We start from the raw sequence: 15,436 nt of genomic DNA on the forward strand, positions 1-15,436 counted from the left end.
ATGATGTGCAGGCAGCTTCCTTCACCCCATCGCCCCGAGCCCACCCTCAAGCTTCCACTGTAGTAAGCACTTTCTGAGGCCCGGCTCTGAAATGGAGAGAACACCTAGGTCTCGGGTTATTCAAATAAAGGTTGAGAACGAGACAAATCGCCACTGTCTGGCCAGGCCCGTGCTGTGGCCTTCTCCTCCAGGGGCCCTGGCCTCGTGTCTCTGGGCAGCCCTCCACCCTGCAGCCCTCCCTGGCTCTCCCTCCCCTGCTCCCGGCCCCCCAGAGGACCCCACACCAGGAGAGGAGGCCTCCAATTTGACTGGATTTTATTTAACTCAGGGAGGGGTGTTTCTTTTTAACTTAGAGGGACAAGATTTGACAACAGCAGGAACGCAAGCATTTCTCTGAGCAGCCCATGCTGACCAGGACAGTGAATCACACACAGGAAAGGGACAGTCATCTTCTTCAGCCCATGTCTTGGATTATGCAGAAGCTCTGCTGTCTGGAACACAGACTGCAAATAAATAAAGTGCATGGAGAGCCTGTTAGGCAGCCAGGGCCCAGTGCGGGCGGGGGCGAGGGTGGGCAGCTCAATAACTACTCAACGCCAAACCCTACTCAAGGCCAACCCTGTCCGAAGAGCATGGGCAGGACCACAGGCCAAAGAAGTACAGCCCCTGCCCAGTCCCTCGGGAGTCGTGCCAAGACTTCCCGGGCCCCCGGGCCGGCTGGCATGGGCTGGGGTGTCCCGCAGGGCAGGGGTCTCGGGCCAGGGCCCTGAGGCTTCCCACTCTCTCTGTGGGGAAGAGGTGTCCCAGGCCCCAGGCAGCTCCAGCTGAGCCCCAAGGCCCCGGCCGGGGAGCGGGTCACCCCGAGGGTGAGACGGGGCCTTGCAAGGGGCACATCTGTGGATCGGTCCTAGGGAGGCCCCGCAGGGCTCTCGCACGCTGTCCCCAGACATCTGTGGATGGAGTCGGCAGGCCGGCAGGCTCCCAGACGTGGTCCTGGGTGGAGAGGATTGGGGTACAGGAGGTGCCACCGGGACCCGGGACCACAGAACCCTTGGCACGAGGTGAGAGCCATCACACCCTGTCTGTGGGAAGCTGCAGGGCACACATGGAGGCCTCATCGGGCCTCGGTCCCCAGGGTGAGGCAGGCAGAGCTCTTCACTCAGGACCCGTCCTCTAGAGCGGCGACTAAGGAGGGCGGGAGGGTGACACAGGGCCACTCTGTCCCTGGGGCTGGACAGACTGCTTGGGTTTTCAGTCCCAGGAATTTGGAGCCTGGGGGCCGAGAGCAACCAGGGACAGAGTGGCTGGGGGACCGGGGTCTTTCCTGGCCCCCTCGGGTTCGTGGCTGGCCATCCTGGTGGGCCAAGGAGCCACACATCTGGGGCCTCAGGGCCAATCCAAGCCCCTCCAGAGGACGTTCTCCGGCAGGATCCCGGACTGGGGGGTGACGAGCCTGGGGACCCATCCCAGGTTTATCCCTTCACCCTCCTGGTTCCAGCCTGTGCCCAGGGGCCCCGCCACCACCCCAGCCCCACCCCGCCACCCAAACCGAGAGGCCCGTGCCACTCAGCTGCCAAGGAGCTCTTGGTCCAGCCTGGGGTGGTGGGGCAAGGGAGGCCAGGCTCTGTGGGTAAAGCCCTCCGCTCTGCGAGGCATTCTAGGACTCTCTCCTGTGTCCATCTCAGCTCTGACGGTCTTCCCTGTGGCCTCCCACACCACCCCAAGAAGAGCCAGTTCCCCACATTCCCTACCCTGGACCTCGTTCTCTCCCCCTAGGTCCCCCAGGGGGCCTTGAGCTCCCCTCCCCCACAGAGCCAGGTTTTCTCAAAGACAGGGCGCAGATTCAGCCCCACTCCTTCGTATCTGTAGGACAAGGACACATCTCTCCCAGTCCCAGAGCCAGCTCTTCCAATCATCAGGTGGGGAGCACAGAACACCCTCAAAGTGTCGCTAGGAGATGCAGTGCTGAGGTGACAGGGTCACGTCCTTCCCCATGCCAGAACGGGACCACCGGCTACCCCAGCACCCGGTGCCTCTGCCTGGAAGGTCCTTTCTCTCCTCCCGGGCTAGGCCCTTTGCCCAGCAGCTGCCCAGGCAGCACTGGGCCCAGGGGCCGCCCCTGGGCAGGGATTGCAGTCTCTCGACAAGGCCACGGAAGGGGTGGGTCACCACCTACGAACACTGGTTCCTGAAAGACAGAGAGATGGAGACTCCACAGTGGTCCCACGGAGTGTGGGGCGCCTTTCCCCAAGGGCTGCCTCCTCGAAAGCCGCTGCTCCACCTGCTCTCCACTCCCCAGCCTGCGAGCTGCCCTGGGCTCAAGGAGACCCCCATTTCCCCGGCTCCTCTGGGCACACAGGGACTGCTGGAGGCAGCCTTTGGTGGCACCGGGAGGGCAGACCTAGGGGCAGACCTAGGGGCCGGAGGGAGGGTGGCGGCAGGGATAGGGCAGAGCGGCCTTCCCACTCCTCTGGGTCTCCAAATGGCCAAGTGCCCAGCGCCAGAGGACGCCCCCAGAACGGGAGGGGAGCCCCAGGCACAGAAGGAGCAGGCCCCCAACACAGGGCCAGAGGCAGCTGCCCAGACCCCAGGGGCCTGAGGGTTTAGAAGAGGCACCCACCAGGGCTTTGGCCAAGAACACAACCCCCCTCCCTGTCTGGCTCCCCAAGGGGTTGAAGGGCGGCAGCATCTTTTCCTTCTGGAGCCTTCCCTGGCGCCTCCCCCAGCCCATTTCCCTCCATTCCCTGGGGTTCAGGTGGCAGCACCAGGGCCTCTGGGGAGAGCGCGGCGGGGATGGGCTGACGCTCCGAGATGCCCCGGCCGCCGCCGCCGCCGCCGCCGCCCCACCCCTGTCCGGGAATGAGGACCAGAGAGTATAGGGAGCCTGTGGCCTCCCGCCTGGGCAGCTCAGGGGCTGGCTTCCTGGGGACCCGTCCACACTGCCCCCTGCCACCGAGACGTCATGACAAGCGCCGCCGCCAGCCCGCGGGTCCAGCCTCTGGCCTCCTACCTTGTGGATCGGGGCCAGTCAAGTCCCTGCTGCAGAATTTTTCCTTGCGGCTTCCCCGGCTCTGGCCAACGGGAGGCAACAGGTCGGCCGCCCTCAAATCGTTTTTTGGTTTGTTTGGTTTTTTCCCCTCGAGCCCGACAGTAAGGGCCCGTTGGCAGAGTTTCTGTGCAATAGGTCACCGGCCACGCCGCGGGCGGGCGGCCGGTCGTGGCCGGGGCCCGGCCGGGTGGCTGGGCGGCCGGGTGACCAGCGCCCCCCCGCGGAGGTCTAGGGCCCGGGGGCCCGGGCCGCCCCGCCTCCTGCCCCCGCCGCGTCCCGCCGGCCATCCTCCATGCCGGCGCCCCTGCCCGGCGCGGCCCGGCGCGCGGGACCCTCCGGCGGGGGCTGCGGCGGCGCCGGCTCACTCGATCCGCACCTGCAGGCGGACGTTGAGCATCACCGAGGCCACCACGTAGAAGTAGGGGAAGTTCATGCGCAGCCGCCAGGCCAGGTCGAAGAAGGTGATCAGCGTGCGCGTGAGCCCCTTGCAGAAGGCGCCGTACGAGCCGCGGGCCGCCGCCGACCGCGACAGCCGCACCGCCAGGCCCGACAGGGCCGCCGCCGCCGCCGCCGCCGACAGAGCCGCCGACGCCGCCATGGGTCCCGGCCGGCGCAGGCCCCGCCGACCCAGGGGAGAGCGTGCGGCCGGGCAGGTGGACGCGAGCCTGAGGCGCCCCGCCGGCCGCCGGTGCCCTCCCGCCCGCCCCCGGTCACTCCTTCCCTGGCTGGGTCGGGGATGCAGCCTCCGCGGCTGCCTCCACGCCTCCGCCGCCGCCCCTCCGGAGCAGCCTAGGGCGAGCCCCGCCCCTCGCCGGCTGCCGGGGCGGCCGCCGCCAGCGTAACCCCGCCCCTCGTGTGGCCACGCCCCCTCCCGGGCGCCCAAGGGCAGAGCCCGAGGGCAGGAAGGGGTTGGAAGGTGGTATCCCCAGGGATCGCTTTTGGGGCGTGTCCTTGAGAGGAGCGGTCGGAGGGGGCGTGGGGGACGGAGTGTCTGGACTGCCAGGCTCCTTCCTTGCAGATGGCCTACTGGGAAGGCCCCTCCTGTTTATGGTATCCCCCTTCCCCACTGTCTCCGCACAAAACTCGGCCAGGCAACCCATTGTACCTTTCTTTAATTCGCAGATCTCTGCTAATTCAGCGGCACTGAAGAGTTTCACCAAAGCATGGGCGCCTTTTTTTCTTTTTCGTGTATTTGCTGGTCATGTGTATTTCTTTTTTGGTGAATTGACTCGTTACCCTCATTGTCTTTACTTTTCACCCCACAATGATTTCTAAGTACTCCTCTTAAGTGTATCTTTGCCCTGGACACGGCACAAGGTCTTCTCCGGTTTTCATTTGCCCTCTCGTTCAGGGCTGTTTTCATTGCTGGTGGGCTTAAAAGCCCTTTCGTGGTTTCATCTTATCTTTATTCTAAACCAAATCCAACCCCAAATCGACCACTTTTCAAGACTATTGAAATGATCAAGCTTCATTATAGTCATGACTTTTTAAAAGCTGTCTGCAAAAAGTAGATTCACCATGACCTCATCCCTGTTTTCACAAGGAGGGCTGGCCTGAGTATTCAGGCTCTCTCAAGATGCCTATCATCATCACACTTGAACATGTGTGGCATCTCTGTAACAGGAACACAACGAGTTATATACACTGGCTGAACAGTGGTCATGCCTACATGGTCATGGGGAAAAAAGATAATTTCTTTTTTTTAAGATTCATTTATTTATTTTAGAGAGAAAGAGAGAGCATTGAGCAGGGGAGGAGCAGATGGAGAGGGAGAAGCAGACTCCCTGCTCAGCAGAGAGACGCATGCGGGCCTGGGTCCCTGAACCCTGATATCATGATCTGAGCCAATATCAAGAGTCCCATGCTTAACGGACTGAACCACCCAGGCACCCCCAAAAAGAGAATGTCATAAACATTACGTTATTGTGTGGCATCATGACTTTATCCACAACATAACCATGCATGGGTGTGAATGCATATAAAATGCCAGGGCAGATGTATCAAATTACTCAACATTGTTTACCTCTGATTAAGGCAATAGAAAGATGCACTTTTTACTCTCTGTATATATGTATGTATATCCATTTGTATATCTATATTTGTGTAATGCCACGAAAAAAAATTAATCATTTGAAAAAGAAGGGGCCACAGTAATACAGGCTTAAGCCAGATAGAAACCCTTTGTTCCAGACTGGATCCAGCCTCATTCATTTGCATCACTCGTGCCTTCTAATAATTTCTGAAACCCTTCCTTGGCCTCATCTCATTTATTTTTAACATTTTATTTTGAAATAATTATCGACTCACAGGAAGTTGCAAAAATAGTACAAAAGAACCTTGCACCCAGCTCCCCAATGGTTACATTTTCTATAGATGCAGTATAATATCAAAACCAGGAAACTGGCATTGGTACATTACTGTTAGGTAAACTATAGGCCTCATTCAGCCTTCACCATTTTCTGAACCCGCATCAATGTGTGTGTGTGTGTGTGTGTGTGTGTGTGTGTGTGTGTGTATCTCCATCCATTTCGTCCCATGTCGGGATTTCTGTAATCACCACTACAATCAAGATACAAAAATATTCCAGGGGCACCTGGGTGGCTCAGTGGGTTAAAGCCTCTGCCTTCGGCTCAGATCATGATCCCAGGGTCCTGGGATTGAGCCCCACATCGGGCTCTGTGCTCTGCAGGGAGCCTGCTTCCTCCTTTCTCTCTCTCTGCCTGCCTATCTGCTTACTTGTGATCTCTGCCTGTCAAATAAATAAATAAAATCTTTAAAAAAAAAAATTCCATCAGTACTCACTCAGCCACATGTACATATTTTGCTAGAGTCATATCTATTTCACTTTGTTTGGAGTGACTGTAAGTCATACTATGTGTTTAATTTCGGTTTCCACATGTTCATTGTTAGTATATAGAACTGCAATTGAATTTTTAGTTTTATTTTGAGATAATCATAGATTTACATGTGGTTGTGAGAAAAAGTACAGAGAGATCCCACGTACTTTTTCCTACTTTCACACAGTCATAAAATCTCTCTAAAGTGGTACAGTATCAAAATCAGGATATTAACACGTCTATCTGTCTTGTTCTGTCTGTCTTGTTTCCCCCAGTTTACTTGTTAGAGTGTGTGCGTGTGTGTGTAGCTCTATGCAATTCCACTATGGATATAGATATAGCATATAGTTCATTTTTTTTAAATAAAAAGCTATAGTTTAAGGATTTATTTATTTGAGAGGGAGAGAGAGAGCGTACGCATGCACAGAGGGAGGACAGAGGGAGAGAATCTCCAGCAGATTCCTGGCTGAGTGCAGAGCCCGTCTGGGGGCACCATCTCATGACCCTTGAGATCATGATCTGAGCCAAAACCAAGAGTCTGGTGCTCAACCGACTGAACCATGCAGGCGCCCCTATAGTTCATTTCTTTCTATTGCCAAGTAGTGTTCTTTGGTATGGTTGCTTCACAGTTTGTGTGTCATTCACCCATGAAGGCCATCAGGGTTGTTTCCAGTTTTTGCCATTAGGGATAAAGTTACCATGAGTATTTATTTATAGGTTTTCATGGAAACAAAATTTTTTATCTGCATAAATGCTCCAAAATTCAATTGTTGGGTTGTATAGTAAGGACATGTTTGGTTTTCCAACTCTGCCAAACTATTTTTCCAGAGTGGCTGTAACATTTTATTTTGCCATCAGCAATTTATGAATATATCCAGTTTCTCTGCAACTTCGTCAGCACAGGGTATTATCACTGTTTGCTTGTTGTTGTTTTGTTTTCATTTTTGCTGTTCTGATGGAGCAATCTTTCATTGTGGTTTTAATTTGTATTTCCCTGATGGCTAATGATGGCAAAAATATCTTTATGTGCTTATTTTCTATATATATTTCCTCTTCAGTGAGATGTCTTTTGTCATTTTCTAATTGAGCCATTTGTTTTTTATTAAGGTTTGTGAGTTCGTTATATATTCTACATGTGAGTCCTTTGTCAAACATGTAGTTTGCAAATATTTTCCTTCCAGTCTGCAGGTTGTCTTTTCATTCTTGATTCTCAGAGCTAGATTTTTAAATTTTGATGAGGTCCAATTGATTTATGTGTGTTTATGTGTTTAGAAAACCTAACCTATGCTATAAATAGTGTTAAACTTATAGACCACTTACAGGGAGAATTGACATTATTTCTGTTTTTAGTCTTCCAATCCATGAACACAGTGTGTCTCTTTATTTATTTACATAGATCTTTGATTCCTTTCATCAAAATTTGTAGTTTGCATTTGATCCTATACAAGTTTAATAAATGTATTCCTCAGCATTCCTTCTCTTTGAAGCAATTATAAATGATACTTCTTAAATTTCAGTTTCCACATGCTCATGGTTACTATGTAGAAATTTTGCAGAATTCATTAGAAGTGTGTTGTTTATTTTCCACATGTTTGGATATTTTCTGGTTAATTTTCTGCTATTAATTTCTAGTTTGAGCCCATTGTGATCAGAAATCGAACTCTGGATGTTTTCAATTCTCTTAAATATTTTTAGGTTTATTTTCTGATTTTAAGAAGAGCACAACTCTGCCATGTCTCCAGAGGAAGACAGTGTAGGTGATAAAAGAACTAGATCCATGTCTTGTGATGAATGATTGAAAGAAATGTTCATAATTTAGAGAACATAGACTTATAAAGGAGATGTGACAGCTCTTTAAATATTCAATGGTCCGAGAGTCTGGGTACTCAGTTGGTTAATTGTCTGCCATAAGCGTTTGCCTTTGGCTCAGGTCATGATCCCAGGGTCCTGGGATAGAGCCCCACATCCAGCTTCTCCCTCTCCCTCTGCTTCTCCCCCTGCTTGTGCTCTCTCTCTCTCTCTCAAACAAAATAAATAAAATATTTTTTAAAAATCAGAGATGTCAGGGACAACCTGCTTCTCCCTCTCGTCCCCACTTGTGCTCTCTGTTGCTATCTCTGTGTCACGCTCTCTCTCAAATAAAGAAATAAAATATTTAAAAATACATACATACGTACATACATACATACATACCTGAAGGTCAGGGCACCTGGCTGGTTTGGTCGGTAGAGCACATGACTTTGATTGGGGGAGGGTTGGAGGGTTATGGGGGTGTTGTAAGTTGGAGTCCCATGCTGGGTGTAGATTACTTAAAAATAAAATCTTTTTTAAAAACACTTGAAGGTCTACTGTGCTCAAAAGGGATTAAACTACTGCTTTACTATGACGTGCCTGGGTAGCTCAGTCATTAAGTGTCTGCCTTCAGTTCAGGTCATGATCCTGGGGTCCTGGGATCAAGCCCCACATCAGGCTCCCTGCTTGGCAGGAAGCCTACTTCTCCTTCTCCCACCCACCCTGCTTGTGTTCCCTCTCTCACTGTGTCTCTCTCTGTCAAATAAATAAATAAAATCTTTAAAAAAAAAAAACCTACTGCTTTACTATTCCATGTTTTAGAATTTAGACCAATCAGCTGAAACTGTTCTTGGCCAACATAAGAAATGGACAGCCCTAAGAAGTAATGAGGCTCCCATCATCTTAAGTGTCCTAGAACCATCTGGAAATTAATCATTGGTTAGGGATATTGTTAAATTAAATTTTCTGATGGGGCCATTAAACTTCAGTGGCCTGAACAATCCTTTACAATTCTAGGCTCTTTTGCTTCCAAGTTCACTCATGTTTATGTTCATTACAAAGTTAAGCAATTCTATTTTGTAATTTATTTGGAAGCATATTTTTTGTATAAGAAGCATAAAATTATGCTTAAAAGTGAATAAATCTTTAATGTAAAATTTGTAGTGACACTCTTGTAGACAGCATAGAGTTGGATGTTGTTTGTAAAAAAAAAAGCTACTCTGTTAATTTCTTCTGATTGTCATTCTTACACCACTTACATTTAAAATAATCATTGATATGTTAGAGCTTAAGTCTGTCATTTTACTGTTTTCCATTTGTTCATTTTGTTTCTCATTCCTCTTTCATTTTTCTTATCTTCTTATAAGATACTTGAGCATGTTTTAGGAATCCCATTTTTATTTATTTATAGTGTTTTTTAGTATATCTCTCTGTATAGATTTGTATCATTTTGTTTTCTTTTATACTTTTAGTATTTATTTTATAATTTTTCAATGTAATTACCTGTGTACCTATCACAGTTTACTGGTATCAGCCCTTAAAGCTGTGGAGTGACATAGAGAGAATTTACTTCAATTGAGGTCCCTTTATCCTCCTCCCCTTTAAATAGAAATAGCTTGGCTATTTTCCTCTAGGTATACTGAGTCCACATCAGATGATGTTATAGCTTTTCCTTTAACCATAAAACAGGATCTTGGGTGCCTGGGTGGCTCAGTTGGTTGGGCGACTACCTTCAGGTCAGGTCATGACCCTGGATTCTCAGGATTGAGTCCCTCATCAGGCTCCCCACTCAGCGGGGAGTCTGCTTCTCCCTCTGGCCTTCTCCCCTCTCATGCCCTCCGCTCTCTCTCAGTAAAACAATAGCAACAACAACAACAACAAAACAGGCTATTAAAAACTCATGAGGTGATGGTGATTCTATTCTATTTGCTGCTACCTTTTCTCACTCCATCCATCTGCCTTACTGCCTGGAGTGCCATCCTCCTTGCCTTATCATTTCTTTTCTGATTTTAGGGGATTCCCTGTAGCCATTCTTTAAGTGTAGGTCTTCTGGCAACCGATTCTCTTGGGTTTCCTTCATCTGAGAATGTCCTTGATTCGCCTCATTCTTGAAGGATATATGTGCTGAATATGGAATTGGTGGTTGATGGTGAGTAGGAAAGCAGAAGTCTAGTTCTGCCTGTTGTCAGGAGGGGGTCATGGAGGGGGGATTGAAGGTCGGCTCCCCACCCACCCTGCTGAAACTGAGAGGAGGAAGGTGGGTATTGTCCAAAAGGTGTCCCGCTGGGGTGCCTGGGTGGCTCAGTCGGTTAAGCATCTGCCTTCGGGGGGCGCCTGGGTGGCTCAGTGGGTTAAGCCGCTGTCTTCGGCTCAGGTCATGATCTCAGGGTCCTGGGATCGAGTCCCGCATCGGGCTCTCTGCTCGGCAGGGAGCCTGCTTCCCTCTTTCTCTCTCTGCCTGCCTCTCTGTCTACTTGTGATCTCTCTCTCTCAAATCAATAAATAAATAAAATCTTAAAAAAAAAAAAAAAAAGCATCTGCCTTCGGCTCAGGTCGCGATCCCAGGGTCCTGAGTTTGAACCCGGAGTGTCACACTCTCTGCTCAGTGGACAGTCTGAGTCCCCCCACCCCCTCATTTTTGTGTTCTTTCTCTCTCTCTCTCTCTCAAATAATTAAATAAAATCTTAAACACACACACACAAGGTGTCCTATTCTGTTAGGTCACCCTTTTCCCAGCCTTGGGCCAGGGAACAAGCTTTTCTTGAAGCTTTTCTTCGCTGGCAGTTTGGGGCTGCTGGCTTCTCCAGCAGCACATTAGGCATATATGGTGGGCGAGGGGCAACCCGAGAAACTCATTGTCATGTCCTTCCTCAAATCCCAAGTTCCCCGGGCAGCCTTAGTTCCAGGTTTCAGAGTTTTTCTATGTTTGAGGAGCCATCAACATACAATGAAATGCAACTCTATTATTTTGAGGAGTTCTGTTTAAGTGACACATCTGTGTAGTCCTCACTACAATCAAGATAGGGAACATTCCATCACAACAGAAAGTGCCCTGGTGCCCCTCCCAGTCCCTCCTCCCCTCCCCCCTCCTCCCACCCCTCACACCCACACCCAGGCCACCCCTGGTCTGTTTTATGTCATCACATATTTGGCTTCACCACCTTGAATGTGGGCGGGACTCACTGACTTAACATTGAATAGCAAGCTCGCTAGTGTCTTTTTTTTTTAGTGTGAGTCTTTTTAATTTTAGCCATCCTAAGGGGTGCGTCTGATATCTCACTGTGGTTTTCTTTTGCATTTCCCTTATGACTAATGATGCCAAGTATCTTTTCATAAGCTTGTTTGCTATTCAGTATCTATTTTCTCCTAAAGTGGCCATCCAAATCTTTTACCCCCTTTTAAAGGTTAGGCTGTCTATTACTGAGTTGTAAGAGGCCTTTACCTACTTTAGATACCAAGCCTTTCTGGGATAGATGTTTTGCAAATATTTTGTCTCAGGCTGTAGCTTGCCTTTTAATTTTTGCTGTGTATTTCTGTCATGAGCATGATATGACTAGCATACGTGGCTTGTGTCTTTCCACAGTGTCCACTTTATTGCGTCCTCGAGCAAAGCTAACATAATTAAAAAAACAGGTTCAGGATCCCAAACTCCATGACATTTCATCACGTGTTTGACTTGGCTTCTTACACGGCACAAAAAGCAAAGCACGAGACAAGTCACAAGACAAGTAAGAAAGAATGGTGGGGGGAGGGTAGGAAGCTAAGGAAACAAAAGGGAAGTCAGTCTGTGGGTGTGCAGTTGAGATAAGGCTGGGTCCGGTTCGGGTCAGCTCTCGGGGTTCACTGTTTCTGATGTTCCAGCAGCCAAGGATCTCACGTCTGTTCCAAGATCGATTGGGCAGAACCTTCGGCTGAGTGTGTCACCTGCTGATGCTGGTCTCGCGATATCTGGTCTTAGCTGCGCCATCATTGCTTGACACAGGCCCCTGCTTGACAGGAGTGACTCTATCTTGCTCTCGACAGTTTCAAAGACCAGAAGTTTTTAATTTTGATAAAGCTTCATGGATCAGTGCTTTCTTTGGGGTGCATGGTGTTTGGTCCTATGTAAGAAATCTGTGCCGGTCCCAAAGTTACCACAATCTTCTTGTACGCTTCATTTTCGAAGTTTTTTAGTCTCAATGTTTCACTTTGCTCTGTTACCCATTTTATTATTCGATTAAAGATTTATTTATTTATTTGAGGGACACAGAGCGTGTGCCCACATGTGCGTGTAAGTGAAGGGAGGGGCAGAGGGAAAGAATCTGAGCGCGGAGCCCAACAAAGGGCTTGATCCCACCACCTAAGAGATCACAACCTGAGCCGAAACCAAGAGCTGGATGCTTAACTGACTTTGCCACCGAGGCACCCCGATCTATTACCCATTTTAGAACAATTTTTGGTCTTCCTCCATCCAGCATGAGTGGTGGCTGGGCACTTTTGACCCACCATGCAAAGGTCTGTCAAGAGAGTGGGAGGATGGAGCTTCCCGAAGCTTCTGCACACAGGCAGAGAACTTTCCCGCTCTGAAAAATAATAATATATGTGTACGGCCTGAGATAAGAGACAAGGTTCATTTCATTTATCAGACACCGTTATTCGTGTATAACTGACATTCCATATATGTGGCATGTTTAACGTGTATAATTTCATCAGTTTTGTCACACGCATATCCCCTTGAAACAATCACCGTGCTCAAGTGAATACATCCATCACCCTCGAGTCTCCTCTGGTCCCTTTGTAATTTCTTCCTCTCATGCTTTTCTAAGCTCACCTAACCACTGATGCATTCTGTCACAACAGATTCACAGGAGGAAGTCCCCACTCCACCAGAAGCTACAATGTTGGACGGACATAGCCGCTGCCAGAGATGCAATGACAAGTCAGGGCTGCAGGAACAGTTGATGGAAAAAGTCCAGCACTGGGGCGCCTGGGTGGCTCAGTCAGTCAAGCGTCTACCTTCGGCTCAGGTCATGATCCCAGGGTCCTGGATGGAGTCCCACATTGGGCTCCCTGCTCAGTGGGGAGTCTGCTTCTCCCTCTCCCTCTCTCTGCCTGTGGCTCTGCATACTTGTATGCTCTCTCTCTGTCAAATAAATAAATAAAATCTTTAGAGAAAAAGTCCAGCACTGGTCAGCCTCTGGCCTTCTCATGTGAGGAGAGTAGAACCAGAACTGTTGATCGAGACCAGCCAGACAAGGAAGTGCATCTCTATGTAGTGAGAGGTGAGGGGCATTGGGCAGAGGGTACCCCCTCTCTCCTGTCTCCTGGGCCATCATTAAAGATGGTGCTGAAATCCCATTTCTGGGTCTCTAGACATGGGAGTTACCAGCAGTGGTAGGGTCACTACTGGGCATTTCTACAACCTACTTTTTTATTGTGTGGAGACTCCTTTCTCCAGTTCTTATTTGTGTTCCTCTGTCAATTGTGGGTGCCACTGTTACAGACATCTTGAGGTTATTAAATCATTCTCATTTAAAAATAAACCTCAATTTGAACTCTTAAGCACCCAAGTTTTGTTTTGTTTTGCTTTATTATGTTCTGTAGTGTTCAACGATCCATCAGTTGCGTGAAACACCCAGTGCTCACCACACGTGCCCTCCTCAGTACCTGTCACCCAGATACCCCCTCCCCCCACTTCCCTTCCCCGCTCAACCCTCAGTTTGTTTCCGGAAGTCCAGAGTCTCTCATGGTTTGTCTCCCTCTCTGATTTCTTCCCATTCACTTTTTCCCTCCCTTCCCCTATGGTCCTCCATGCTTTTCTTTGGCACCCAAGTTTTGATCTTTATTTTTCTCCTTTTTTTCCAGAAAGCCTTGCCATAGCAGGAAGCAGCAGGAAGATGGGCTGGATGGGATTGTGGGAGTACCACTCAGGTGCCTTTGTTGTGGGGGTCAAGATGTGGATCTAAATGTCCTTCAAAGCCAGCTCTATCTAGGAGAAAGGGAAAAGATGGGACCGGCAGACCAAGTGGAGAGCAGAGTGGTGGTCTGCCCAGCCTCTCCCTGCAGTGGTGGTGTGGGGTGGGCGCTGCTGGGGGTCTTGGAGGCATAGGCTGACAATCAAAGTAATAAATACATGAGTATCACTCTAACCTTCACCTTTGATAGATCGTCCACTTTTATTTTTTTTATTTAATTTTATTTTTGCTTTGCAGACATTGCTGGAACCACAAATCATGTCTTATTCACAAGTCCCCCATGTCCGCCGCATCTGGAAGCCCCTTGGCTCATTCCCAGGAAACCTCAGCTTCAAGCATGAATTTCCTCAGCCATGAAATGGGAATCACACTATGCCGTGAGGAATGTTGCAAGGACCCGGGGTGATTATCTTTGTAAGGTGCCTAGCATGCAGGAGATAGTCAAGGTATCAGTAGCCTCATATCCTTAATCTATATTTGGGGGCAGCACATGAATGGTGCCTAGTCAAGCATTTCTTCCTACCCCGTCTTCTTCCCGCTCCCCGCCTCCCAACGCCCTCACTCCCCATCCAAGCTCTTCACAATCTGTCATCATTTCCTTTCATTGTTTGTGTCTTTTCCCAGGGCCAGCCGCTTTCCTTGGGGATGCAAAGGGCTTCTCTTCGGAAACCACGCTTCTATAATCTTGCTCTGAAACAAGAGGTGGCCCAGGACCCCAGGCTCCTTCTTGTGCTGAGCCGCATTCCGTCATGCACCACTTGGACACTTTAAGTGGAGGCTTCTGTGGCTCAGCGCCCAGCACCTGGGAGGACTACCCAGGATGGGGACACCACGCGGGCCCACGGTGCCTGTTAACAGGCAGTGGCAGAAAGCTTTCTGCTCTTTCCCTTCTTATATAAGGTCACTTCTTTTCTGGGCGGTCATTAATGCAATGAAGATCAGGTGAAGACTTGATACTTTGAGACTCAGGTTAGACTCAGTAACAAACTGTTAGGAAAATGTTCTCAAAGAGAACTTTGACCTTCATTCTCAACAGACATCTCTAGCTAGTCTGGTTTTCTGGAGGCACGGGTTTGATTGCCAGGGTGACGTCATGCCTCTGAGGTCAGGAAAAGCTACAGAATTGGCAGGTCCTCTGTGCAAAATGAAAAGGAGAAGTCTCCGTTCAGGAATTACTAGGCATTCCAAGAAACCAATAGCAAAGCCTCAAACTGAGCCCGGGGCTTTGCTTCTGCACCTGAGATTCAAACCTATATATTTCTATTTGACCAGAAATCAAATACCTGACCTCAGTTTTACAGAGGACGTTGACATTGAAAAGCCTTTAGATTTATTACAATTGATTAAATAATGTAAAAACCTAGGAAGATGGGGATCATTCTTACTTTCCACCTGTGAAAAGCTGAGGCCTTATGTATTTAGAAAAAGTTGAAGCCTAAACCACTAATTTGAACTGTGGCAGCCAAGTTCATGTGCCAGGTGCCTTGATGGTGAACAAGGGCCAGTCCCCACCCAGATTCATCATCGGCTCTTGACCAAAATGTTGCTTATTTGCTAGAGCAAGAAAGTTGTGAAAGAGAAATGTATCTTTAAAACCTCTTTTACTAGGTGCCTGGGTGGCTCTGTTGGTTAAGCATCTGCCTTCAGATCAGGTCATGATCCTGGGATCCCGGGATCGAGCCCCATGTCGGGCTCCCTGCCCCGTGGGAAGTCTGTTTCTCCCTCTCCCTCTGCTGCTCCCCCTGCTTGTACTCTCTGTCTCTGCCAAATAAATAAGTAAAATCTTGAAACAAACAAAAACTCTT

At 49.4% G+C, this 15,436-nt stretch overlaps 1 protein-coding gene across 2 annotated transcripts; it reads right to left on the reverse strand.

The window, feature by feature from the left end:
• Positions 1 to 298: 298 nt before the first annotated feature.
• On the reverse strand, positions 299 to 3,886 carry LOC125092161 (small integral membrane protein 10-like protein 2A). Of its 2 annotated transcripts, none has more exons than XM_047716531.1 (2): positions 3,426 to 3,886; positions 299 to 503 (listed from the first exon to the last, which is right to left on the reverse strand). In XM_047716531.1, exons 1-2 carry the CDS (start codon positions 3,645 to 3,647, stop codon positions 345 to 347), a joined length of 381 nt encoding a protein of 126 aa, XP_047572487.1. In that variant the 5' UTR covers positions 3,648 to 3,886; the 3' UTR covers positions 299 to 344. The 2 variants fall into 2 exon arrangements, with proteins under 2 accessions (XP_047572487.1, XP_047572488.1); XM_047716532.1 differs by having other exon boundaries at positions 299 to 2,188; positions 3,011 to 3,885.
• Between the last annotated feature and the right edge of the window lie 11,550 nt (positions 3,887 to 15,436).

Source organism: Lutra lutra, chromosome X (genome assembly GCF_902655055.1).
Source record: "Lutra lutra chromosome X, mLutLut1.2, whole genome shotgun sequence".
NCBI lineage: Eukaryota > Metazoa > Chordata > Mammalia > Carnivora > Mustelidae > Lutra > Lutra lutra.

Excerpts from the sequence above, each read along its gene's own strand:
- LOC125092161 (XM_047716531.1), bottom strand. The coding sequence starts at position 3,647 with ATGGCGGCGTCGGCGGCTCTGTCGGCGGCGGCGGCGGCGGCGGCCCTG. Across the intron at positions 504-3,425 it reads TGCTCAACGTCCGCCTGCAG|TCTGTGTTCCAGACAGCAGA; the intron begins GTGCGGATCGAG and ends ATTTATTTGCAG.